The 26371-nt window shown below is 45.0% G+C and overlaps 1 protein-coding gene across 20 annotated transcripts in view; it reads right to left on the bottom strand.

Annotated features, from left to right (window-relative positions):
* Nucleotides 1–3262: 3262 nt before the first annotated feature.
* The window catches only part of SLC45A1 (solute carrier family 45 member 1), a 74060-nt gene continuing 50951 nt past the window's right edge, over nt 3263–26371 (bottom strand). For 3 of the 20 annotated variants that reach the window (XM_076356036.1, XM_076356049.1, XM_076356037.1), the window contains 8 exons: nt 13869–14281; nt 12732–12824; nt 12068–12292; nt 10278–11017; nt 8945–9098; nt 7616–7792; nt 6700–6905; nt 3263–6633 (listed from right to left, as the gene is read on the bottom strand). In XM_076356036.1, the coding sequence (XP_076212151.1) occupies nt 6352–6633; nt 6700–6905; nt 7616–7792; nt 8945–9098; nt 10278–11017; nt 12068–12292; nt 12732–12824; nt 13869–14281 (2290 nt within the window). In that variant the 3' untranslated portion in view covers nt 3263–6351. Of the gene's footprint in view, nt 6634–6699; nt 6906–7615; nt 7793–8944; nt 9099–10277; nt 11018–12067; nt 12293–12731; nt 12825–13868; nt 14282–15079; nt 15173–15193; nt 15299–15902; nt 15951–16199; nt 17168–17368; nt 17428–17753; nt 17849–19175; nt 19249–26069; nt 26194–26371 lie in introns of those variants that run through there. The other 17 variants (XM_076356041.1, XM_076356040.1, XM_076356044.1 and 14 more) reach the window with 17 other exon arrangements.

Raw genomic sequence — 26371 nt, 5'->3', positions numbered from 1 at the left:
AAAGAGGGAGTGGGGTTTGCATGAAGTGAGATACGAATCTTGCTACTCCATCACATATTTGACTCTATCCTGAGAAGCAAGAAACCCACTGAAGTCCCTCTCCTACCTTAGATGCACCTCTTGCTTTTTGGGGTTTCCTTTGGCACAACTCTTACATGAGTCTACAAAGGTCAGGCAAAGACAAGTTTTCAGTTTTGCATCCCAATAAGGCTTGTAGCATAACCGCCCCAATAGAGGAAGAATAGACAAAACACTCTAAGAAAGGGGCTGGCTTGCTTTTAACAAAATCACAATAATGAGGATGGGTGGGTTTATTTCTGCTTACGGATGAAAGATTACAGTAAATGATTAAAAAAACCTATTCTTTGAAGTGGATGAGGCTGTGAAAGGTGGTATTGTTTTTCTAATACCTCCCCCTTCTGCCATATATTTGGTATGTTTGGAGTCACCTTTTATATAAAATGGTGACTGTACTCTGGTACAGGGTTTCTAGGAAGGTCCTCTCTAGCTTACTCTAGATTTCCTTGCTTCAAAAGTAAAGGTTTGCATCTGCACTGTTCTTCCTATTGTAATATGAAGGTACCACACAGCTCTCCCTTTCTGGAGCTTTCTGCTTCAAACACAAGAAGGTAGGTCTGTAAGGTTTCTTTTGAGCCAGTTTCGTGGAGGCCTGGTTTTTTTTCCCTATTAAAAAAAAATACTACTTCGTTATTAAATAAAGGATCCCACAATCATACACAAGGCAATAAAGCAAGTTGCTTTCACGTCCTTTTGAATCCTAAAGTGCTATGGGGGTGCTCTGTAATGCAATAGGGTGAGTGACTATTAGCATCAGACACTACTGTTGCAAGACAAAGTAATAACAGCAGATAAATGAAGGACGTACCGAGAGGAGAGTCCAGCAGCGCTGAGGTCATGCTTTCCGCGGTGGCTCCTCAGCTTTCCTCTTGCCCTGCCTATTGTCTTAAGTCCCCTGCTAAGGCATCTGCTACACTGAGAAACAACATGCAACTGATTGGAGGGGACTTATGGAAAACAGTGTGTTTCTCCTCACCTAACTCCGTCTTTGTTGTCCATGCAAGTGGTGGGCCTGTTTTTTCTTGCGGACCAAACGAATGACTTTTTCAGGGTTCCTAAATTGTTGCATGTGCATCAGAAGAATAATAATTTGTGCAACAATGCACAGCCTCTGGGCCACAGTAAACTCGGCCTGCCACAGAAGCAGTGGATTTTTCTGTGCAGATGCAGAGTACTGTGCACCAGTACAGGACAGCTCAAGCTTTAAAAAAAAAAAGAAAAAAATTGGCAGACCGAGCTTATGAAGCATAATTCTCAGCTGCTGTGATGCTGTCAGCGGGTGAAGGCTACGAACAAATTACAATGAGCAATTCTGTTATCTTGCAAATGGCGAGAGGTGCAGTGCTGGAAAAAGGGTATGGCTTAGGCCTCCTGGAGTTTGCTAGAGAAAACCAGTAGCAGTTAGCTATGAGCACTGAACGCCATTTATGCTTTGGGCTGAACCCGCCTTTCAAGAGATTAGTTGATACTTTCCTTTGGAGCCATGACGACCTGTTGCTTAAGGGGGCTGTAAATAGTAATGTAACATATAGGGATCTAGGTTCAAGAGTATGTGTTACTGTAGACGCTGTGCTAAATACTCTCTCTAGAGCAAGGCCTAGGGCAAAAGGAGCAAGAATTTTCCTTTCTTGGCAGGAAGAAGCTATTAAACTTCTTCAGCTATATTGTCACCTTCCCCTCTTCCCCCAAAAGTTGTGTGGGCTGAAAAAAATAACTGCATACAAGGAGCGAGCATAAGCCAGAAGCAGAGTGGAGTATCATCAGGCTGATGCACAGCAAAAGCTAGGCTTGAAGAAAGCTACAGATGAAGCTCGCATCTCTAGCGTAGCAATTCTTCATAACATTTGACAGCAATACTGTTAAATTCCTCATTGTTTAAGTAGCTCTTGTAAGCTTGGTTAGCACTATACTCACACAAACCAAAATCTTCATTTCTGCTCTGACGCTGTGATTTCCTCTGTTGGCCGTTCCATTGGCTATTGCAACAAAATTTGTTACCGTGTGTTCGAGAAAGCTATCACTGGATCCTAGAAAAAGCAAAAACAAAACAAACAAACAAAAAAGCTTACATACAGCTTATATACGTGGTGAATACTGCATCATCCCCATTGCAGACTGCTCCTCAGTCTGCAGACTGCTACTCCGTGCATAAGTCACATTTGAACTCATCTGATTAACGTTACTCATTGACCGCTTTCTTCCTGCTCCCGGTATACTTCTGTTTTCCATACACCAGGCAAGCTGATGAAGCACTCTCCCCTTTGTTTACTGTTAACTATTAGCGCTATTTGGGTATTGGACTATGCTGTTGCCTTTCAGATCTAAAGTAAAACTCCTTGGCTACCACTGTGGGTGGGGACATTAGGCAGCAAGCTGCATACACCAAAAATTCTCATTATTCCATGCATTTACCATTTCTGCGTAGGATATATGAGAAAGAGAAAGCATGCTGGCAAGGCTTTTAACAGGAAGAACTCCTTGTACAGTGTAGAACACTGTCTTCCCAGAACCTTCAAACCTGTTAAGACACCATGGATGGCAATACCAAGAAAACTAAGGATTCTAGTAAAAGACCTCTAGTCTATCCCGGCACTGCTGCCCTACAGCTTTTGCTGTTGTCTTGGGTGTTGCAGCCTGAAATTTGCCACCCTAAATGCAGGCCCACTTTCACTAGCACCTTCCCTTCCACTGACCCTGCTACAGCAGCAGCAGCGTGGGGCAGAGGAACAGCAATGGAAAGTTGGTGCAGCCATTTCCTTAGTGAACATCAACAAAAACCTTCCCAGCAGAAAAGCTAGGCTAAATGAATCACGATGTCTTAACAACCAGAGGTATGGAAAATGTCAATTTAGATAAATTAAACGGATGCTGGAGATCTCCCTTGGCATTTCAGCTCCAGTAGTCATAGAATTCTCAAGATGTTCATTGTACTTAATGCAATCCATTGGGTGTTGTTATGGTAATGGCAGCTAAGTCTCTCGCTAAGGCCGTCTTCTAGTCTGAGGGAGGGAGAACATACATGAAGAAAGCCACTTTTTACCGGAAGACAAATTCTTTTTTAAATAAAATTAAGTGCATCTCCTATAGAGTACAAGATGACTAACTACTTGTTAGTAGAAAATAAATTGTCTAGACAACTTTTTTCAAATAGTTCCCAATATAGCATTTCTTTTTTTATATATAGTCATGTGATTTTATTTTATTTGAGTCTTGAAAAGACTTATTTTCTTCATTCAAAGATACAGCAGAAATTCCAAAATCGTTAGGTTGTCTTTTTTGAGAGACACGGCAGAGGTTGAGTCAACTGCAGACACGCTGAAATGGTTACAGCCAGCTTAATTACAAACATGAGACAATCGATTAGGTACTTTCTCTGTCCCTCTCCCCATTTTCCCTACTTCTGTACATGTGTTATAAATACATTTATGAACATCCACAAATAATTGCCATGAAGCAACCTTTAATGATAAGGACTTAATCAAAGTTAACCTTTAGGCACTGCTGAAGAGATTAAACTACAGCACGGCATAAAATCACTTTCCTGCCTAAACTCATGCATCTTACTTCTAAACAGCAGCTTGCAGATTTAGACAGAATATTTGAAGCATTTTGATTCCAAAAGGTAAACATCACTTTGCAGCTCACAGTTCAATAGTAACCACATACAGTAATTTCTGTAAAACACAGAATGTATGACAAAGGAAGAAAATAAGCAAGTAAGCAATGCCTCTTTTTTAAGTTATTTCTATGGATTTGGTGTGACTTCCAACTCTGCATGATGGTGGCAGGCTCTGGTTTTTTTCCAGACACCACAATATTGCTCTAAGCCCCAAATTAACATACATCGATGTTGACTTAAAAGTACTATGTGTGTAAACACTACATAAATACATGTGCAAAATAAAGTTCATATCCCATAAAATAGAAAATGTAATATATATTCTATTAGGCAATGCATACAGGCATAGCAATAGTTTTATAACTATATAAATGTATTTCATAAAATTATTTACAGATGGAAGCAGGAACAAACATTACCATCAAATACATTGATTTCATCAATTCTATGAGTCTTTTGAAGATCCTCGCTTGCAACAAAATGATCTGCAACTCCAGCTACTTAGAAAAGGAAAGTGCTCATGATCCATTTAGTGCAATAATGCTGGCTACAAAACTTAAGAGGAGAAAACATTTTAAGAACTAGTACCGCATTAGCTAGTAGGACCAAAAAAACCCCCACATTTTTTACTTTAAAAGTTTGAAAAGGAAAGGAAGGAAATTAAGGTTACACAGTGGGCCAACAAGAAAAGAAAAATTCTCCAAAGTCAAGTCTTTAGATTGTCAGAAATCAGAAGCGCCAAATGTACAGTTTCTCATGCTATTTTGTTCCATCTTCATCCTGAACATTCTTGGAGACAGCTGTCCCATAATCAAGGAAATAGCACGTCACAGGTATTCCTGCAGATATGATACTACATAAGCCCAAAGAAAGAAAAGAAAGATGAATAGACTCATCAATGTGACAGTCCTTTACCTCTGAATGCTTGACTCCATAACTTCAGTAGTGTTCCTCCATTTAAATAGATACTGAGTAGCATGAAACTTGCTTCTCAAATTAAAAAAAGTAATACTCGGGGACAGACGATAAAGTAAACTCAGGGATGGATGATAAAAATGAGAGGTTCTTACAAGTTGTGCATTATGCTTTCAGCTATAGTAAGCCACAACAGCTAAAGATTACACAAGTTATTTCTTCGTGGTATCATAGATCAAGCATCAGAATAAAGTTAGGTTAACAGTCAAGTACAACTCATTCAAAAGGAGTGACGTCCCCAGAGAAAACCCTACTTTTGGACCTAAAGACCAGGTGAGCAAAAATAACCTCTACAGGGATGCCATGCACAGCACATGTAAACACCGAAATGCCCATCAGCCTTCATAAACCTTGGCTGCCTACCCAAATACGGAGGCAGGCTGACAGAAATCCTAGAAACAGTTTTATTTCTGTTTTCATCTTTGCTCTCAAGACTTAAAAGACTCCTGGGCTTAACTGGAACTTGTACAAGATCTCACACATTTACCACCTTCCAAAATCAGAATAATTAAGAATTCTCACAGATAATGAAACCCAAAGCCCTTTTACTAGTTTCAGTGAGATATGGAAGATGCAGCTCTATCTGACAAGTACTTAATCACTGATCCCCATGCAGATTTTAAAATGTCACAAGGTACAACTATGAAAAACAAGGACAATGTACTTAACATGGATTATTTTTCTGAAATTCTCAACTTAACTTTGAGAGTAAGCTTCTACCCAAAAGAAGCTGACCCAAGAAGACCCTTCTCCCCAAAGCTGGGTTACGGACAACTGCCCATCCTCCTGCTAAGTCATCACAAGCTCTCGTAGTCTTAGTTAAAAGCCTAATGTGGAAGGAAATACACATGTATTGGCAACCATCACTGTGGACCACAGCCAGAACCTACAGAGCAGGGTTTGGGAGCCAGGCCGCTGCGGTTCCACCCCACAGTGGCTTCTTGGAGCAGTTCTGCTGGTGGGAGCTCTGCGCACCCAGGAGCCCGGCCGTGGCACTTGACAAAGTACTTATGCCAGCCAAGCAAGACTAGTTGCTCTCAGCCCTTCCAGAGTTTTGAAAAGCACCCTCCAGAGCCAGGCCTACCGGGGGCAGAGGCCGGGACCCGCAGGTTGGCCCCGCCGCTCCTCAAGGCCTCATGGGAGTCACTGCTGCCCTTGGAGACGGAAGACCAGGCTGCTCTGCCTGGCTGTGAAATGGCACCTTCTGCCCACAAAGCTGGCGGAGCGCCACGGCCCCAGTGCTCCCACAGTGGCAGTGCCCGCAGCAGCGTGTGCAGCCCTGCAGCTTGCTGCCAACCAAGATTGTGGTCACCCTGCCTGGGCACCAGACTTCTGGGTCCCCTGCCTCAGGCCGGACAATGCCACTTGTCCCCCTGGGAATGATGGCACCGCGGGGCAGCTGCGGGAGTGGCCCCACACTGACATCACCGCTTCCTCTTGCTGTGGCCCTGGGGGCACAGATGAGCCTTTGCCACCTCAGGGGAAGGATAAGCGGGTGCTGCCAACTCACCCCTCACTCTCCCACGGGCAGGGGAAAGCTCAGCGAAGCCAGTGCAGACCTTCTCACCATTTGCCATGCCCACTGCTGCCGTCCCTGGGGTGCATGAGCCCACCACGCCATGATGGGGAGGCCGAGGGCGACGCAATGAGGCAGCGGAGGCTGTGGCGGCTTCTCCCATTTATTCATTCCGTGCACGGGGCAAGAGTGGGCGCTGCTCCTCAGTGGGTGGCAGCTCCTCGGTGGCCGGCGACTCGTAGGTGACACAGAGGGAGGAGAAGAGACAGCCCAGGAAGGACACCAGGCTGGCGAAGTACATGGCACCGCTGGCGCTGCCCACAGCTGCCGTCAGCGGCCCCATGGCCAGGGCCACAAGGATCTGCGCCAGGAAGTACTGGCAGCTCAGCAGGGAGATGTCAACGCCCATCCCGCGCCGCGTGCCCTCCGCCTGCGAGCCTACAAACTGCGGGGGACACAGTGTAAGGGGGCGCCGCAGGAGCCCCTCTCCCCTCCCTGGCCCGGGGCTCACCTCACGGCTCTGGTAGTAGTCGCAGAGCAGGGAGTAGGGCAGCGTGCAGAGCGTGGCGAAGAGGATGCCGTAGGTAGCACACAGTGACAGCACCACATAGATGTTTCTGGAGAGCGTGGCCAGCCCTGTGCCCAGCCCGAAGGCCAAATATGCCACAAAGTACAGCGTCCGTGTGCTGAACCGCTCCTCCAGCTTCTCCAGCGCGGCTGCAAGACAATGGCATGGCATTCGGGATGAACTGCAGCCCTCCCTGCTGCCAGCCGGTCAGCGGACCCAAGGGGTGCACCTTCAGGCCCTGCAGCCCAGCCATTAGGCAGCCACATCTCAGTGGTAACCATTATGCCTTTGAGTAACTGGTGGCTCGCACGTGAGCGCCAAGGACCCCTTCCAAATCCCACTGCCACAATGCAGCCTTGCTACCCTACCTGTGTGGAGAGCACAGCAGAGCTGAAGCCTGGCAGTGCCCCCTGTCCTGGAGGGGTAAATGGGAACTGCTGGGGGTGGGGAAGGGGGGGCGGGGTGGACACACAACACACACGACAAGATGCTGGGGTGGTGTGTGACACCAGGGCGCTCTGCCGGGGGCACACGGGCACTGAGTGCTGCTACGACAGAATTGTGCCTATGGTGGCTGCATGTATTTCTGGATTCAACGTACATTGAAAATGCCACTTGTGAAAGAAACTATGTACTAACAGAGATGTGTTTTCACTGGACTGCTGACCTCATCTGCTGTCAGTGCAGGCCAAGCTAACTAGAAGAGATAATATGGTGAAAAAGAATACTCTGCTTCAGCACTCGTGCCATGTGGTAGGCTACGTGCAACATAAATGCCGGACTACTTGTTGCAGAAACACTGCTTAAGGAGCAGGTGCATCTTTCTCACAGCAGTGGCTAAGATGGCTGTACTAAGTACCTGAATAGAAGGCAGCACTGAATGCATAGATGCACATTCCCCAGCAGCCCATGGTGACCCCAGCGTTGTACTTCTGATACTCATCTGAGTTGTGAGGTGCTTTTGGATTCCCTTGAAACACTACCTCTCCCATGAAGTCGGTATAGAAGAGTAACATCCCCTCAAACGAAAGCCATCCTGAAAGAAGCCAGAAGTAACCTATTAGGATTGCAGAGTATCTGTTTCCCCTTGTAAACTTACATGGATGCTATTAGCTATATTACAAATCACAACCGAAGACAGGTTGCGCAACGTGAGTATTACATAACATTCAGCCACATTTATCTAGACTGCTGTTCCCCGTGCATTATGCTACAATGTTTGTCAAAGATGTTCAGGATTTTAAAGACCAAGATTTATCCTTTGAATTCTTAAGTGGAATCCTAGAGGCTGACTGCAGGCCACAGAATACTGGTTTAGCAAGACAGAAAAATACATTACAGCAGTCTGAGCTGCTTTCAGGTTTTGACAGAACACAACGCTTGGTTTCACAGCGTGGCTCATCATGTAGTCGTTTCAGGTTGCTGTTGTCCTCCCACACAGAACTGGAAGGAGTGCTTCTTATGTCATGGTTGCAGCCTCTAGAGCACCTCCGACACAGTTAAAAACTCCCACTCACAAACCGGCATCAGTGCCACTGATGCAGGCAATCTCTTAATTCTTTTCACAGCCAATGAATATTAACTACCTGTTACGTTCTGTCCAATTTTGTGTAAACTGGATTGCTTGCAAGCCCCTCCTAACCATCAGTCACACATCGGTAAGAGTAAAGGTAACAGTGCACTGGTTACAGGCACTCCTGCAGTGTCGTGTTCCGTACCTCTTCACGGCCTGTTCTGGGACCCCTATACACATGCTGTCAAAGGGAGGAAAGGGAACGCCGGTCTCAGGTGTAAGCAGGGAAATACAACTAATCTCATCCTTCTGCTCCGTAATGCCAGTTTCAGAGCATTAAAAAAAAAAAACAGAACAGGTTGATAGTTTCAAGTACTTGGTTCAGTGGCGTTTCTCATCCCGGTGTAAACATCCCATTTAACGGATGCGCTGATTTAGGCTGTTGTTATTCCCTTTCTAGGAATGTAGGCTTTACTGTTTTGTTGTTGGTTTTTTTTTTCCTTTCTCAGTATTCTAAGAAACTAAATACCAGAAAGTACCTTATTGGTGAGTGTGTATGGAACAAATCACATCCTCTCTAGTTAGCAGCCATTGCAGCAATAGATAAAATATTCTAAAACATTCACCCGAGGTAGACTACTTCATGGTGAAAGCAAGATGGCACTTTCTGAATACCTAGGAAGTGGTTGATGCAGAGGTTACGAAGAGCCTTGGGCATCTGGCAGACGGTCGAACAAAGAAGCTTCATGGAGAGTGGTTGCTCAGAGGTCTCGCCTGATCCATTCAGCTCGCTCTCATACTTAACACCATTCAGCAAGATATTAGCAACCTGCACCATAAGAACTCCCAGGTCAACAAACACAGTAAGAAAAACCCCAACATCCTTTGAGCAAACCTATGCAATATTACACACCTATCTGATAATCTGAAAGTTAAACTCTGCTGCTGCAGTATGTTGACTTGGAGAGTAAGAACAGTGTATTTAGTGAAGCTGTAAGTTCAGCCTTGGAAGAAGTGTTAAATGGCAGCACTACACTGCAGCCTGAAACAGTACTCTTCACTTGACTAGGGTGTTTGGCAACCACATCCAGATGCTAGTGTAGGGAAGGCATAAATTCCATTGCGTTTAATAGGAGCTGTACCCACATTCAGGTGAATTTGGTTCTTGAAGTTTTAGAGACATCGAGGAAGAAGAGGCCGGTTTTAATCGAAACACATTCTCATTGCTTGCTAACCTTGATGCTCGATCTCTACGTGCATGGTATGTAAAATCCTGGCCCTAACAAAGTCTGCTCTCACAAACTGGGTCAAAGTACAGCAACAGCAACAAACCAACCAAACCAAACCAAAACAAACAAAAAAAACCACCCACCCACCCCCCAAAAAAAACCAAACCAAAGCAAAAAAACCCCAAACAAAAAACAACCAACAGAGGACAGTTTACCTCATCCCGGATCATAAAAAAATGGGCCAGCATACAGAGGTCTCAGACATTCCAAGTTATCACCAACAGTGGGAGGTGAGGTCAGAGTCTTATCCCTGGGTAAGGGAAACCTCACCTCCCTGATGGAACCAGATGTAATGACTGCCATAAGGAGAAGCTCATGGGAGAATCCTATCCCTGGCCCTATCTTGCAGGTATTTCTGTGGAAAGGGAAGATACAGGCTCAATAAAAATGTGTCTTTTTCTGCTCTCACGTGGTAGCTCCCTGGGTGGTGAAGCAGAGCTAAAAATACCAACCTAACTTTCACACGTGGCCCAGTGAGAGCGGAACGCTCCCATTTCTGCCATCTTAACAAAGGCAGTTGCCAGTCATAATTCACATCCTACCCACTATTTTACCGATAAAGTCATAGCAGGTATGCTGTTCCCATAATGACTTTTATGAGCAAACTGTCACGAGCAGTGTTTAATGATGAATTTGTGCACCACACGTTTAAAATTATATGAAGAGATTAAATGAATGCTCAGGTTTACATGGTCATATAATTGTTTTTCTGCCCTTACCTGTTGGCTGAAGGTTACATTTCTTCTTCTGCTATTTTCTGGACAGTATCCTGTTACGATATCTGGAATGGCCAAGGTCTGAGGTCTTTTCAGGATCCCCGACGACTGTGGCTTTATCGCATCCAGTGAGCCCACCCTTAGCGCCTCGCCATCAGGCCCTGGCATTATGCTGCTTTCCCCTTGCTCCAGAACTCCATTTTCTCCTTGGTAACAGCCATCAGGCACCCGAGGAAAGCTGACACTGACAGGCTGCCTGGGCAAGCTAGCTGGAAGTGCTAAATAACTATTGTGCCCGCCTGTAAAACAGTCTATAAGCACACTGTCAATATTAGAAGTCCCAAATGATGATGCAAACTCATTAATTCCCATCAAGGAATTGTCTCTGCTGACAAAACTGCCATATTTGGGTGTGAGTGGGCTCAGAGGGGAAACAGGACTCGTAAAACTTGCATATAAGCGAGCTGAGTTATGAGAAGCAAAGTTTTCATTTACACCCTCCTCAAAGAAGAGAGGTGGAGAAGGAGGGAGAGGAAGACTTGGACTCTTCATCACCTTTTTCTTCCTGCTAAAGGACCTTAAGGGTCTTTCTGGAATGCTAATTAGAGTCAGCACAGTAGTGACAGTCAGTATAACTGAGGTGAAGACATAGATGACGCGAAGCTGCCCTCCCACAGCTTTTCCAAAACTGGTTTTATCCCAGTGTATTCCTCCAACAACATAACCAAAGCCACCTCCAAGACCTGGTGGAAAAACAGAGCTAAGATTATCTTCCCTAGCCAATCCTGGAAGTCCGTAGCAGCACAGCACCATTTGTCTAATGATTCGTCAGTAGAATCTGACGTGTTACTTCTGGTTTACTACTCAACCCCTTTTCAAATCAAATGCAGGAATAAACACAGTTATCTGCGCCACAAGGACAGTCTGGATGTACAAACATGGTACAGAAAGAGGGAGAAGGTCAGTGCTGTAAAAGTGATGATACAAATAACTAAAAATGGTAGTTCTTTCTTTGCCAAGAACAAACCATTTTACCTTCAGCTATTTCAGTCCGTAAAACAGAAGTGTCCACCAGCCTCGTGGCAAGGCTCTGCAATCAGTCAGCTAAGACTGTTTTCCTGAAAGTAAGTGAAAATCCATTTTCCTCACTCAGTTAGAGGAACGCAGATCTAACTGCATCCAAGACAGACCGAATCACTTCAGAAGCGTACCAAGCTCATTACCCAGCGAACAAAACTGCTACTGCATTACTACCGATGAACAGGGAAGTTCTGAGGGCACCAGATACCTCTCTCACTCCATTCACATGGTGAAAGCTTTATGACACTATCCTTTCTTTCTTACAAACACATTCAAGAGCGTGAAACAGTCTCCTGATGGAGAGGAAAACTAGGCTAGGGTAGTACAGCAATTGAAGACGGCAGCAATAAGGGATCATAGCGCCCAGTATGCACTTTCCCCTCCAACAGAGTGACTAAAAAAGGCATTTTCCACACCTGCAGGAAGCCAAACCTCCTCCCTCAAGGGATAATTTTGTTTCCATAGGTGTTATAAATGATGTGAGGGACCTTCAGATGAACAACCCAGGACTGTGTCTTGTTTGACTTTTGGTAGTTACAAAAGCCTTTTGCAGTGAGCAGAAGTTCGTTTTCGAAGTTAATTAGCACTACCTCTCCAGGTATTCATTTATTATGCTTACACAAGAAAAGATCAGTGATTTACACTCTGTTTTCTCACATCAGGGGTTGTTTACTTAGGGTTCACATCACCCAGGAAGGACCAAGAAAGCATACCTGCTAACAAAGCGTGGATGTTGAGGCCCCTGTCTTGATCCACTGGGCTGCATACATCCATCATGTAGGCATGACTGGGATTGTCTGCTGAATCTGCGCTGAAGTCCATGAGGACAACACCACAGACCGTAAGAATGATCCCCCATTTGTGGTTATTTGCAGCGTCAGACAAGGCACTCCCTATATCTTTGCCATTCAGCATAAGTGAGAGCCCAAGCAATGCTCCTGGAAATAAAACCAAATCAAAATCAATCGACTGCTTTTAAGCAAAAAAACCTGCATCGCTCCATGCTCTAAAAGCATTGTACTACCTGCACAGTCTTGTGGCAAGCACTATTGCTCTTGTTCAGATCACCACAGTCTGGGGAATAAGCATGGCTTATAGGATATACATAATCCTTATGTTAGTTTTGGCCAAAGAAAAACATTCTTGACCCTCAAAACATCATCTCTTCAGACTCTGACAAGAGAAGCTTTTATGTGTGGATCTCCAGCTGCCAAAGCATCACCTCGGCGCCACTCACCACCTTCTTCAGACCCACAATACCCAACACTTCAGAGGCATTTTGTTCAGCCTAGTGCCACAGGGGATGTCACAGAAGAGAGATGTGCAATGTTTCTACTTTGCAGGTGTTATTATGCCCATCATTTCTAAAAGACGCACCTACTGCTAAGACCAGAATGAAAGGTCTTCTCCTCCCAAATCTTGATGTGCATCTGTCACTCCAGGCCCCCAGCAAAGGCTGTAGCAAGAACCCTAGAAAAAAGGAATCACCAATAAATAGCATTTTTCTACAAGCCTGTTTCATAGGGGAGTTAAAATAGGTAGCTTAAAAGGCAGTTAAAGGCAGGACACCATGGCATAGTGATATCCTCAGTCAGTACTAGTCACCCAGGTGCACACACAGCGTACTTCCTGGCATTTCACAGGTCGGGGACTGAATAACGTAATGTGCTGCTGCTCACTGTCATGGCAGTTCACTCTGCATCGTTAATACAGCAGAATTTGCCATCAGGCGAAGAGTAAGAGTACAACAGTTTTACGTTCTAAAGGACTCTGTTCCTTACAAGCTATTTCATTTGCCCCGTCTTAGATGGGAGATCCCCTGCAGAATTAGCTTGGAAGATAGCAGGAAGCAAACATGTGAGTTGGAAAAATGCCTGCATTAGTCTAGGCCAGCCTGTGAGTAGGGGCCTATCTACTCTCTTCTTCTGAAGCACATCTCGCAAGTACAAGAACACACGGAACAAAGTTTCCAAGTGGAAATAGCCCATCCTATGGTTCTTCCCATAGTAATGCATACGGTCCCAGCCCTGCCTCCATGCTAAGGCAAGTAATCCAATGGCCGTAACAGCAGTAGTCGACGGTCTTTCATCATTGGAACACCTCGTTTGTTTCAGAAAGTTAAATAGGAGAAGGCAGTCCCACTCTGTTTTTTTTAATACACCCTGGGAACTGTCTCTGTATGCTTTTTTTCATATGGACATAAATGGATACACTGATCTTCTTTTGCTGGTTTCTAAATATAGTAACGGAGTAACCAAAGCTTACCCTCGCACAAGATGTAAGAGGATGAGAAGCCATTAAAAGAACAGACATTTTGAACACACCAGGCCCATTTCAGGCAAGACACAGCAAGAATTATTCTCCATTCAGTTGTCTAAAATTATGGCTAGTGCTTCTTAACCTCGAGAGCACAAAGAATATGCTTGTGAACAGCTGAGGTAGAGAAAACAAAAACATATAACCCCCATGTAGTGGAAAAAACAAGAGGGAAGAAATAGTGTAAAGAAAAGTTACCTAATATAGGGCTGATGAACCACACCATTCCATACAGTTGGTCTGGAAGCCCCATCTGAAGCAGCACAGGGGTAACATAGGCTGTTTCCATGGCATAGCTGAACTCAAGCCCAAAGAGAATGCACCCATTAAACAGGAGTTCTAGGAAAGACCTCTGAGGCTGGAGATCCCCAAAGTCAATCAAATCAATAGGACATGGAGTATTTGGTGGTGGTGGCGGCGAAGGGCGGATGTGTTTTCTCCTTTTCGGATGTCTCTTGAAGTTATTGGCCCGATGACTTATGTGCCGCGTGACTGATCCAGAATAGCCTGGAACTTGTGACCTCCAGATTTCCTGAGAAGCCACGCTTGGTAAGAGTGCAGCATCGCTGACAGGGGTTGTTGCAGATGGTGGAATCATCATGGGTAGGCGTCTGGAAGAAAAATAGCTCAGAATAAAATGGTTGAGTAAGAAAAACTTTACTTAATTTCATTTACTGAAGTTCAAGCCATTTCTCAACATTTCACATACTGAGTGCAGCCTTCATATTAGCTACAACCTTTTCTCTCCATCTCTTGATACGAGGCATATATGTTTTATGGGCATGTCTCCTCCATCTTTGCACAAATGAGACACCTGAGATTCTATCTTGGTTACCTAGGCATTGCCTACCAACATTGGGGATTAAGATTGAAATATTTAAAACAATTAGTAGTCAGACACATCACACTTCCCAGGAGTTCCTGTAACAGCAATGGGTTTATGTTTAGCTGCAATTCATTCGAGCTAAAGTAAGATGAATCATGACCTCAGTCTAAGTTTACAATAAAGCAAAGCTGTGGCTTGGCTGCAGATCCAGACCCCTGCTGCAATGTGAAATCACCTTTCAGTACTGATCCTACCATTCCTGCTGCCTGTGCTGAGGCCAAGGCTTAATGCAAAACTTTTTTTTGCAATGAGTGAGCTTGGTTTTCTTCCTATTTATATTCCTGAATTCAGCAGAGACACTGTGTTGCAAGGACAGGGTCTGATTGTCTGCTTCTTGCTGGTTCTATTTCCATAAGACTTTACCGGAGCACCCAAAGAATGTGTTTTTGAAGTTCAGACTACACAAGTTGAACACCTGGATGAGGTCAGCTGACAACAAATATGCTTGGAACCAGATGTTGATACCATTTTTCAGTGCAGGAATTGGAAGTTTCAAACTAATTCCTGAGAAGAAGATACATACCCCACAAGCCACCCTCAGCACTTCTACTCCTCTCTCAGAGATTAATGGCATTCAAGTGCTGAATAGCCTCCTCGGGTCTCACCAGAATCACTCCTGTAGCCAAAGTGTACATACTGTGGTGGGTAAAACAGCCAAACAGGTTCCAAAATAGCATCTCAGGATAGATGCTGACAGATCTGCTGAATTAACGAACCACATGTGATTTCTTGCCTCTTGTTGCTAGAAATGGAAACAGCTCGTAAGTGAAATCTGGCCTTTTCTTTATGCTTTCTTGCCCACAGACCAAAGGCTGCTGCTGCACAAGGATAGCTCCACATCACCCCATGCCTCTTTAGGAAAACCCTCACAGCTGCACGCTAGTAAGCAAAATAAATCTCTTACTTTTTTGTTTACAGTTCCCCCGGGGAAAAGACTCCCAGCTGTTCTGCTACTTTGGCTGTACAGAACTCCCACAAGTCTCCTGTTTTCTGCTACTTCCTCCAGTGCATTTCACACACCTGTCTTTCTTCCTGTAGCCATCAGTCTACACAACGCCATTCTTTGCTGCATATCCCCAACTATTATCAAAAGCAGAATTCTGTAAAACCATGTTTACCATCATGCTGATGCAACAGTTGTTAAGCATGGTGGGATGATGCTCTACACAGAATGATCCCCAGCTCCACGCAAGCATCCAAAGAGAGACATTGCACAATACAAAATTGAATGCCAAGCACCTCACAAAAGACTGCAGTTGGGGTAACTTGACTGTATTTGGGGCCTGAGGGGGAGAAGGAAGGGTGGGAGAGAAAAGACATCTACTGAAATATTGCTAACATCGTACCACAGGTTTCGTCAAGACTGCTCCTCTTCAGACCAAGATGCATACCACCTAAGAGAGAAGAAGCAACTCGTAACTGTAACTACGCGCCTTGACAACCCCCATTTCACAAGGCACCAACAGCAGGATGCATTTTGTTGGGAAAGCTCATTAGACACAAAGTCCCCTAGATAGACCAACAGAAGGAGAAGCGTATGGAGACTTTGTGAAGATGCCTGCACTGGTGTTCCCCTTGACACTGTTTCCACAAATTACTGAAAACTTCTTATGACCTATGTCTTTCATAAGCAGAGTACTTACTTTGCAGGAGTACCTTTATCAGCCTTCAGGTGAAAGTAATTCCCTCATGATGAGAATTTGTTAAAAATTAGGAGACAGATGCCAGAAAAAAGATGTAACGAAAACCCAGTCAGATTCACGACAGATGCTCTAACGACCCTTTCACAGAAACATGACAATACAACTGTGCTAGCACTCCCTTTCACGACTGATACACCTCGCCATCTGCACCTGGGGCGTTGACCTCCCTATATTCATCTATTAGTTTCATTTCATACCAGATCCTCCTTTATCTTCCTGCTCTGTACTGTACGTTACAAAGAGATTGTATCGCGAGTCGTAAGTGGCACTCTTACTTAAGTGACAGAAGGAAAGAACCCCTCTGCTTGGCTCAAAACTACGCGTGGTGATCTGCAATTACTTGGAATGAAAAGCTATTATTGACAGCACATCAGCAGCCCAGCAGAAAGTCAGCGTAAAACTGTGAGCTGAGTTTATATTCCTCATCCCCCATTTTTCTCAACTTCTAAATCAATTGTTCACCAGAGGATGTCTTCAAAGGACCTCTTCAAAGGACTTAAGCCTGTCCTCAGCTGAATCTACCCTGTGATCACAACAGCTTCAAAGCAGGAAATCTCTCCTTCAACATGGAAAACAATTACGTGGCTGTTAGCTTTCACTGCCAATAGCTATTTGCAACTTTTGGCACTCGACGTTTGTTATGCCAACAGCTGTGCATCTCAATCTGCAGGGCCTTGGCAACACTGGCTCTGCCGCCTGCTATCTGCACAGTCAAACGTGTGCACACAGCCAACATGTGTGGCAGGCAGGGACCGGCCATCACCGTTCCTCCTGGGCACCTCTACGCCGAAAATGAGGTTTTCCTTCTTTGGCAGAATCTGGTCCCCCTTTTTTCGTGGTGGGTACAGAGGGCTCCAAACACATCCCAGACATCAGAGTTCCGGGGAAAGGTCGACCCTGACCCGGCGCGAGGGCCGCCGCCTCCCAAACGTTCGCGTCAGCCGAGAAGGAGCCGCGCTGCGTGCGCTGCGCAACCGCCCCGCGGCGGGGCCGCCGCCCCGGGCCCACCGTTCGCCCCGAGCGGGAGGCGCGCCCGGAGCCGCCAGCGCACAACGACCTCCGCGCCCACCAGCACCCGCCGCCACCGCTCCCCCGCCCCGCGGCCTTACCTCCAGCAGCGCTCGGCCCAGCCCCGCACTGCGCCGCGCGGTGACGCCGGCCCAGCCCCGGTGACGTCGTCCCGCGCGGCGGCCGTCCGCCCCGGAGCCGCCCCCGCACCGCCCCGAAGGGCGGTGACGGCCGCGTCTGCCGCCGCAGGAGTGGGCTGCGGGAGAGGCGCCGGGACGGCGCTGCCGCTGCCCCGCAGCCGCCCTTTACAGCGCGCGGCTCCCCTTCCTCTGCCGGCACCAGGCACGAACGCGCTCCGCTCCCACGGGCCTCCCCCGGAACAGGCCGGGAGCTGCCAGGGCTGGCCGGGAAGAGCCCTCGAGGCTGAGGCAGGGGTTGGTTAGGCGCCAGCTAAGAGAGAAGCCAACCACCCTCACTCCAACCTACCCATCGCAGCCCTGCTGCCTCGTTGCTAGCAGCGCCTGCTCTCTGCAGCCATGCTCGCTCCGGACAGGTGCAAGCTGCCGTACCAACGTTTCCACAGACTTCGCCCATATTGGCACTGGAATCACAGGGGAAGCAGATCGTGATAGTAAGATTTTTAGCTGGAGCAGAGATATTTTTTTGATAGGCCCGTAGATAACGCTGCGGTTTTGCTCTCTTTTAATTAACAGTAGTGCTCAGTCTTCCCCTTCCTTGGGTAAGGCTATTTGGCAATTTTGTTTTATAGTGCCATATTTTGTGCTCTTTATGCTCCAAATTTCCTCATGGTTTGCAAAGATGCCATTATGTAGTGCGGTCTGCTCTTTAAAAACTTCAAACTCAGGGCATTAAGCATGCTTAATTTTATCTCCAGAGGTTACCATTAGTATTTAGCTCTTGTAGAATTTATTGTAGCAGAACGATGGCTTCCCTGCACTTAAATCACTAGTCACAGTAGGAATAAAAGGCATTGCACCATTTGTCTGTAGAAAACTAGCTCTCATTGACGTGGTAGGTGGTGCAACCACAACATCTGAAAAAGATGCCAAAGAACAGTTTGAGGCAGGTGGGATTCAGCTAGTGCACAAGTTCATATAAAGCCTGACAAGAAATTGTGAGAAATCAGGGTAATCTTGCAGCACACAAGGACAGGTCCATGAGACCACTGAACACTCTTATCACCACGGATTCCCTGTCACCTGATCTGTGGTGGTCAATTTTTTTGCCAGTTTGGCCATTATATTGGTCAAGTATCATTCGTCAGTGTTTATGTAATCCAACAGCAGTGTAAAGGACCTATTTACAACACTAAGGATTATTCACTCACAGCACGATGACATTCATAGGGCAGAAGGGGGTTTGTACTGGTCTAAATGAAAGCGGGACTGGGTTCCTCACCTATCCTCACAAATGTTCTTCCTCAGAACCACATCCCAACCAGCACGTCAACAGTCACAGCAAAACTTTTCCTTTTACTGCTTTCTAAGACAGGGCCCTGTATAAGCACGTTGTTCCCAAACTGACCCTAAGACACATGCCTAATTCTGCCAGACTAGGTAAAAGCCAGCAAGAAACTCGTCAAGCACTGGCGTTGTTGCTCTCAGCTATTTGATCCAGTTCACCTCTTCCTTCACCCATGTCAAAATGCTCATGCAGATAAACTAAACACAGATGGGAGAGCCAGTCTGATGTCATAGACATCTTTGAGTAACGGAATCATCCCAAAATACACCTATTTGCCCCAAACAACACGTGTTCTTTCGCTGCCACGCCAGACACTGTTGCAGGCTTCTATCGAAGATGCTGCAGGTTCCTCATTTGACATACATTCTATCCCCAGTCATTCTGGCAGATTTGAAGCAATTTTGGTACTGGGATGTCCCTCACCTGTTTGTCATGAGCTTTTCCTTTCAGCTCCCCAGATATGGGACTTCCAGAGCCTACATCAACCCAGCTTTGCCACACGCCACTTCTCAGTGCTGATGCCAGATGGGTTGCCACAGCAGGATGCTGTGTCTCCTCCTGCCAGAGGGTCTCATCCACAACACAGCAGCCACTGCTCCATTTGCTGTCTAGTGAGAGAACAAACTGGTTTTAGAAGCCACATTCTTAATGAATCCATTAAAACCAGTGCTGTGGCTCTGGAAGAAAACAATCATGTTCTCATTCAAAACCATGGGCTGACGGCATCCCTTTTATTTACATGCCTCCAATGCCACAGCCACTGGAAAGATCCTTCATGCTTCTGAGCAGCAAAGGCAAAAAAAATTAAGATCTGCAACCCTAAGGATGAAAGGCAGGAACAGGGGAAGATCCAGCCAGGTATCACAGCTGGTAAGAGAACATGAGCAGGCAGGTCTGCTGCCTGCCAAAGGGATCAGACAGGTGGAGCAAGAGACAGCTGTTGCTGGGGGGAGCCATTACCATCAGTAGCAGTTGTAGTAGCACCAAATACTGCCCACCCAGCTTCCAGTGCTCAGGGACAGCTGAATGGGCTGTGAGACTATGGCTGTCAGACCACCCACAATTGTTTGCTGCCTTCTTTGCTCAAGCCCCAGTCAGCCATCCCTTCAGTGACCACAAGTGAGAACACAGCACAACAGCCTGTGCTCCTGCCAGCCTCGGTCCCACCCACCATCCACGTGCTAGAGAGCTCTGCAAACACTGAGCAGATGAACAGGGCATTTAAGGGCCCCATTCCTTGTCATCGAGGACAACTTTTTGTTCCACCCGGGCATGGAGAGTGAGTTATATCATTAATGCCGGCAGGCAGTCGTGGCCATCGTATACAATCATTTGTTCCCTGTTAACATGTTTGAGACATTGAATTCATGTTTATTCCATGTTCAGTTAAATAAAATTGTCTGCTCAGGACTTACCAGGATTAACTCTTACACCATTTAGCACAGTTTGTCCACTTGGGATGGTGGGACAAGGCACTCTACTCCTTCCCAGGGTAACAACAATGGAGAGAACGAAAGCAATTCCTGCTGTGCATTCATCTATCAGCATCCTTTAGGCTTTAGACAAAACAGAAACCACAAATCTCTCCTCTGTGAGCTTACACATAAATTGTTGTGGAAATGTAAAGATACTCATTTACTTTGTACTAATTTAACCCAACAGCGTTCAAAAGAGCAAGTTTTGGTGATGAATACCTACTGCTATGAATCTGCGCTGTTCCCTCCTACCTTCTCTGGGTGCAAGATGTGCATTCATTGAACTCTTTTGTTAAGTCTTTCCACAAAGCAGCTTCTGACAGCGTATTCATCTCTCTGCTCATTTACAGCTTCGTGTTAGGCTCTCTGTTTCATTTGCCAGCAGACCTCATTATTTGCCTTGCTCAGATCAGGACCATTCCTCCGTTTCTTGGAAACCTCTCTTACTATCCTTATAATCCTTTTCTCCGAGCTAAACATTAGCTCGAGTTGAGTGAAATTCTGTGCAAGCCACCAACAGAGAGTATGTTGTTCTCTCTTGAAGAATGGTGTTTCAGTTGTGTGATGTTAGGTGTTCCTTTTTCTTTTTTCGTCTTAAAATTCATTTTGAAACATCTTTCAGTTAGGTTCAGCAGCTCCGCAATGTCATTCAATGATCCACCTGGAACTAGCAGCTTCTTTTCCAAGCATGACTTGATTCTTCTTGGGGGAAATACAAAGTCTGTACCAAACAGACATGCTGTGAAAGTTGTTCTGTGCTTAGGGGCTGCCACTTCAGAACACCCGAAGGCCACATGAATCCTGGAGCAAAGATTAATCTACGCTCAATGACCCAAAGAGGGAGAGGCCTGATGAGTTACCAAGTTTTTATGTCTGCAGAGGGTCCTGCGCATGCCCTCTGCAAGCTATCCTCCACTTCATACAGAACAGCAGACAGCCTGCTCTTATACAAGCAAAGAAGTCAAGGCAAAACCATGCCGATAGAGATCACACATGACCCTTCTTCCTTTAAAAGGGCCATGAACGCGCACATTCTGCACTGCTGTGTCTCTGTGGGAGACCGTGGGCACAGCTGCAGAGAGCTCCTCAGAACAAACCATACAGGCTTGCGATAGCGGTACAGCTTGGTTGCTCTCGACACAAAAGGGTTGCCTTGCCAATATTGTAAGAAAACCTCAGAAACTTCAGCCCCTTCTGAAAACACAAGACGGGGGGAAAGGCTCTCAAATAAAGTGACCTTTTTTTTTTATTTTCTAATTTAGCAGAATTCACTTCATTTAAAAGGGGGAAAAACTGCATAGTTTGGAGGACTTCAATTCGTCCCCTCCTGAGCTCCACGACAAAGGAGATGGGGTGGCAGGGCAGTTAAGTGAGGAAAATCCAGAGCAGTGTAGGTTACAGAAGAATAATTGCCAAGCCTATCTCAAGTCAGTTTGCACAATTTCCAAATCAGTGATGCTGTCACATACTGGACAACTTTCCTTTCCGTAGCATGGAAAAGACTAAAGTTTCCCTGTGCCCAGAATGAAACACTGCATATTTCTTGCTCCTTAGGAGGAATAAGTGGTCTAGCTTAATATGTCATTTTTGACCATCCCAACCTGGCAATAATACAGAAAGAACTAAATATCCTTCTTTTCCTACTCCACATTGAAGTGACAAGTTAATTATTGTTCATATGCTAAAGTCTTTCAAAAGGAAAAACAAAAAAGCCTTTGTCTTGTTTGGGAGAATGAGATTCAAGGTTGCAGGGGCTGGGGCGGGCAGTGGTGGGGTTGGGGTACCACTCCTTATTAGTTAATTATTAAGTGGAAAGGTTAGATTAAAGAAAGCACACAGAATTTATGAAAAAGTTGAGATCTCTTACCCATTTGTTGCCTATGTTTAGCTCTCATTGAAAGAGTATTTGACTGAGTCAGCTCTGCTGCACTAGGCCTTAGTACCATAGCTGATTTGGCAAACTCATTGCCAGTGATACTATACAGCATGTACTCTTTTCAACACTTGGTGCTTTTGTAGTTTTTTGAGAGAGAGATGTATACAGACACGGTGACTTTCTAAGGTTCTTTCAAGCTGTATAGGATTTAATGCCATGGATTCAAGACATTTGTCTGACATAAATTAAACTGCCCAAGAAATTTTGGGTGAGTTTTCAGAAGGGATTAAGGGAGAAACAACCACTCAGCTTATGTGGCTTTGTACAACAGTTTGTTTGGTTACTGCCTCTGAAACCACCATGTCCCAGTCTGTTGCATCTTCCTATTCCACTTAGGCAGTCTCTGTATTTCAGCAAAAGCACACTTTCAAAAAGCTACAGTCAGGAACTCTTCCAGCAGAGAAGTGAGATACAAAGATCTCAGCTCATGTCCAGAGAACAAGGTGTGAGCATCTGCATTGCCTCCTCTTGTACACAGGCATGACTCTAGATATTTTCATATGCACAAAACCAGCCCGCTGATTTTTCACAGTACTTTTGTAGCAAAAAAAAAAATAAAAAAAAAAATAAAAAAAAAAAGACGTGGTTGATGCCCTGTGCCTATCAGTGTTTAAGAGGCATTTGGACAATGCCCTTAATAGTATGCTTTAACTTTTGGTCAGCCCTGAAGTGGTCATGCAGTTGGACTAGATGATAGTTGTAGGTCCCTTCAAACTGAACTATTCTATTCTGTTCTGTTCTATTCTCCGAGACCTTTTTCTTGAGAACTAGAAAGCAGTGTGATTACTTAAGAAGCTATAAGTAAAGCCCATACACTTACTACTAGGCACCAGGCTCATCTCTTTTAAATACAGTCTTTTTCCAAGCAAGTTCAATGCTCCAAATATTCCTGTAATCCTTCAGAAAGCTTGATGCAACTCTTCCTTTTACATAGTACCTTCCTCATTCTGTCCACTGCAGTTAACAAAAAGTCACATTATTGATTAACTTTCTTAGGGCAATGTTGCAGTTTTCTTGGTGCTATCATTCTTTTGCACTAGAATAATTTAAACAGGTGCCAGCTCAACCCTAGACTATTTGTAAGGGTGATGAGTTTGCAAACTAGGGACCAAGACGTTTCTTCAATGGCAAGTTCATAACAGTCTTACACTTATTTAAAATTAGTTCTTCCAATGAAAAAAATTGCAAGAGTTAGAATCATAGAATATCTCAAGTTGGAAGGGACCCATAAGAATCATCGAGTCCAACTCCCTGCTCCTCGCAGGACTACCTAGAAGTAAACCATATGACTAAGAGCGTCGTCCAGACGCTCCTTGAACTCTGACAGGCTTGGTGCCATGACCACTTCCCTGGGGAGCCTGTTCCAGTGATCGACCACCCTCTCGGTGAAGAATCTTTTCCTAATGTCCAGTCTGAACTTCCCCTGACTCAGCTTCATTCCGTTTCCTCGTGTCTTATCGCTGGTTACCGCTGGAGTTACCTAAATGAATACAGGCGTTCATTATACAGGCTGAAGCGCTCCCTAAATCCCAGCTGTCCTTGTTCGTTCCTCAAACCACTTTTCCAGGTCATTTCTAGAGCCGATGCCAGTTTGCCCTCTTCCCTTGAACTCTTCCTGTACATGTATTCCAGGTACACGAGAGCTTTTGCTCCTTTGCTAAATCCAAAAGAAACTCTGCTTTCCACAACAATTATGGTATCAGTTGAAGAAGTAAATTTATATTTCTGTAAATGCCCAGTCATGCCAATAAGGTCTATGGCCTATGGTATTGAACACAGTGCAAATACAGAGTAAGACAGAAAAAAAAAAGCAAGTTCAAACAAGTGAGGTGCATTTCAATCATACGTTCTTAATGCTTATATGGTAAAAGGAGCTTACCATGTAAATTACACCACTTTAGCATCCCTTACATGTCAACTGAGTAGGTGTAAGGAAGTTGGTGAGAGGCTAATACAATGGAATAACATAAAGAAGTCTCATATATGCCAGTTTGCACACCACCTCCATATCTGGCCCTTAGCATATTGTCGTATGACTTTAATAGCCCAGAGAAATCAGTTACTGAACCTGGATTCACCAAACTCCTACACTGGCTTATATTAATGGATGCAATTAAACATTTAAAAGGGCACTTGAATTTTTACTTAAAAGAAGGAAAAACACAACCAAAAAAAAAAAAAAAACCAAAACACCACCAGAAATGAAACCCAGTATTTTGCTGCAGAATGAACAGCAATGGTAACAGCACTGATCCATTTGCGTTAAAACTGAGTTGCCAATTCACTGAGAAAATAAATTCAACATAGTGAACTACTACACAAGATAAGAACACGAATTTTTAAAGAAACAAGTATTCATATTCTGACAACTGCTGTCTGCACTTTGTAAGTCTGCACTTGTGTGGCTATAACAAAGTACAAAAGGAATTTGTGTCTGCTCGCATCCTTACCAGGAAGGGAGCAAATCTACCCTGTTCTTTTTGGGTGCAAGGTGAGGCCATGCTCCTGAAACAATCCATTAAGAAGTATCTTCAAGATACCCCTGACAAGCGTGCCAGGCAACTACAATACACAACATTGTGCATAGAGCTCCAATAATAGGAAGAGACAGAAATGCCCCCACTATTGACAAATACACAAAGCAGGACATAGTCTTGGACCGTAGTTGAAACTGTTTTGTAAAAGAGGTGAAACTTTTATTTTAAACAAGCAAAGTCTTTAGTAAAGAACCAATTTGGTTTTAGAAAAACTGGAATGCTGTCACGGTACAAGTGAAACGTCAGTAATCTATCAGCCTAGTCTACAGTTGCTGTATCAAATGAAAACCAGAATGCCATGGCCCCTTCTCAAACCTTAGAGGATAGTTATGCAGAAAAATGTCACTAATGCCATGCTTCACTGAAACCATTCAAGTGTTGTGCAGTGACAGCCCAATAGTTTTTCTTCCACTGGTTTGCACTTGAGCCATGTTTCAGTTCAGACATGCGACTTCCACAATAGCAGTATGCATGCATTTAGTCGTTTACTTTCCTGAGCTTTGTGCAGTGACTGCTCAATGAGCATTTCTGTTTGCTTCTGCAGGACAAACTAGTGCTGCCCCCAAAATAATATGAGGACGTTTACCTAGCTCCTGCCCTCACCAGACAACCACCCTTCAATGGCTGGTCTCTGACAATGAAAACCCAACACAGTTGAGAGAATTAGTCACTAGAGGGCACTTACAGAATCCAGAAGATGGAGAATGTGCTTGGTAGCAGACGGCTACAGTCCTACAAAGAGTTTAAAGAGTCCAAATGACGAGCTTTGCGTTTACTTCCTAATCAGCTCCTGCGACCAACACTTTAAGATACAGAACCAGGGAAATAATAGTATTTCAGAAGATCTTTATCATCATCTGTTTTTCCAGCAACTGAATGAAAGAAGGCTGAGGAAAAACTCCTTTGAACCAATATGCATGCTAGGCTACATTGATCATGCACTTCTGGACAAATGCTGAACAAAAGTGTTAACTGCAGGCATGTAAGATATTTACTATGCAAGACATTGGTACTAAGTGTCGCTGTTTGGTGCTGCTTCGGGGAAAGAGGTGCAGGAACACACAAAGCAGTGTAGTAAACTCACTGAAGTACAGTATTTCATTTCACCGTGATGCCTCAAGTGGACTACGCATTTCACAAGAGACAAGGATGTGATTATGCCCCAAAGCCCCTGCAGGTTTTTTTCTGGATGTGACAAACCACAGAAAGGTGACAAGTAGTATGTCAGGAAAGCAGGAGCGAGAATCCTGGATGCAGGAACTTGCGGTCACCCAGAGCAGGCACGGGCTACATATATTTAGGAACTAAACTCAATTTTCATTTAAATACAGAGCATAAATTGAGATTACTGTCATCCCTGCTATGTTACCTGAACAGCTCAATTCCTTGCTTCTCATATTGATTGTGAGCTGCAGCTTCCAGCCAGTAGGTCCTGTCATTAGTAAGATCAAAGTTTTCTTGGCTACCAGGTGTCTTATTTCTGTGATTAAGTACACTTCTGATCTTCTATTGGAGAAGGAAAGCAGAACTCATATGATCAGTGAGTTCTGGAAAACCTCTAATCACTGCTTTTGTGAAGGCCAAGCCCCCTGTACTGAGCGCTGACAGGAAGAGGTGGTCAGGTGAGGCACCGTGCAGAGGGCAGGCCACAGCACCCGGCTGCAGGCCAGC

This window comes from Aptenodytes patagonicus, chromosome 19, assembly GCF_965638725.1.
Source record: "Aptenodytes patagonicus chromosome 19, bAptPat1.pri.cur, whole genome shotgun sequence".
In the NCBI taxonomy this organism is placed as follows: Eukaryota; Metazoa; Chordata; class Aves; order Sphenisciformes; family Spheniscidae; genus Aptenodytes; species Aptenodytes patagonicus.
The sequence above is the reverse complement of the archived record's forward strand: the minus strand, read 5'-3'. Positions and strand labels throughout refer to the sequence as shown.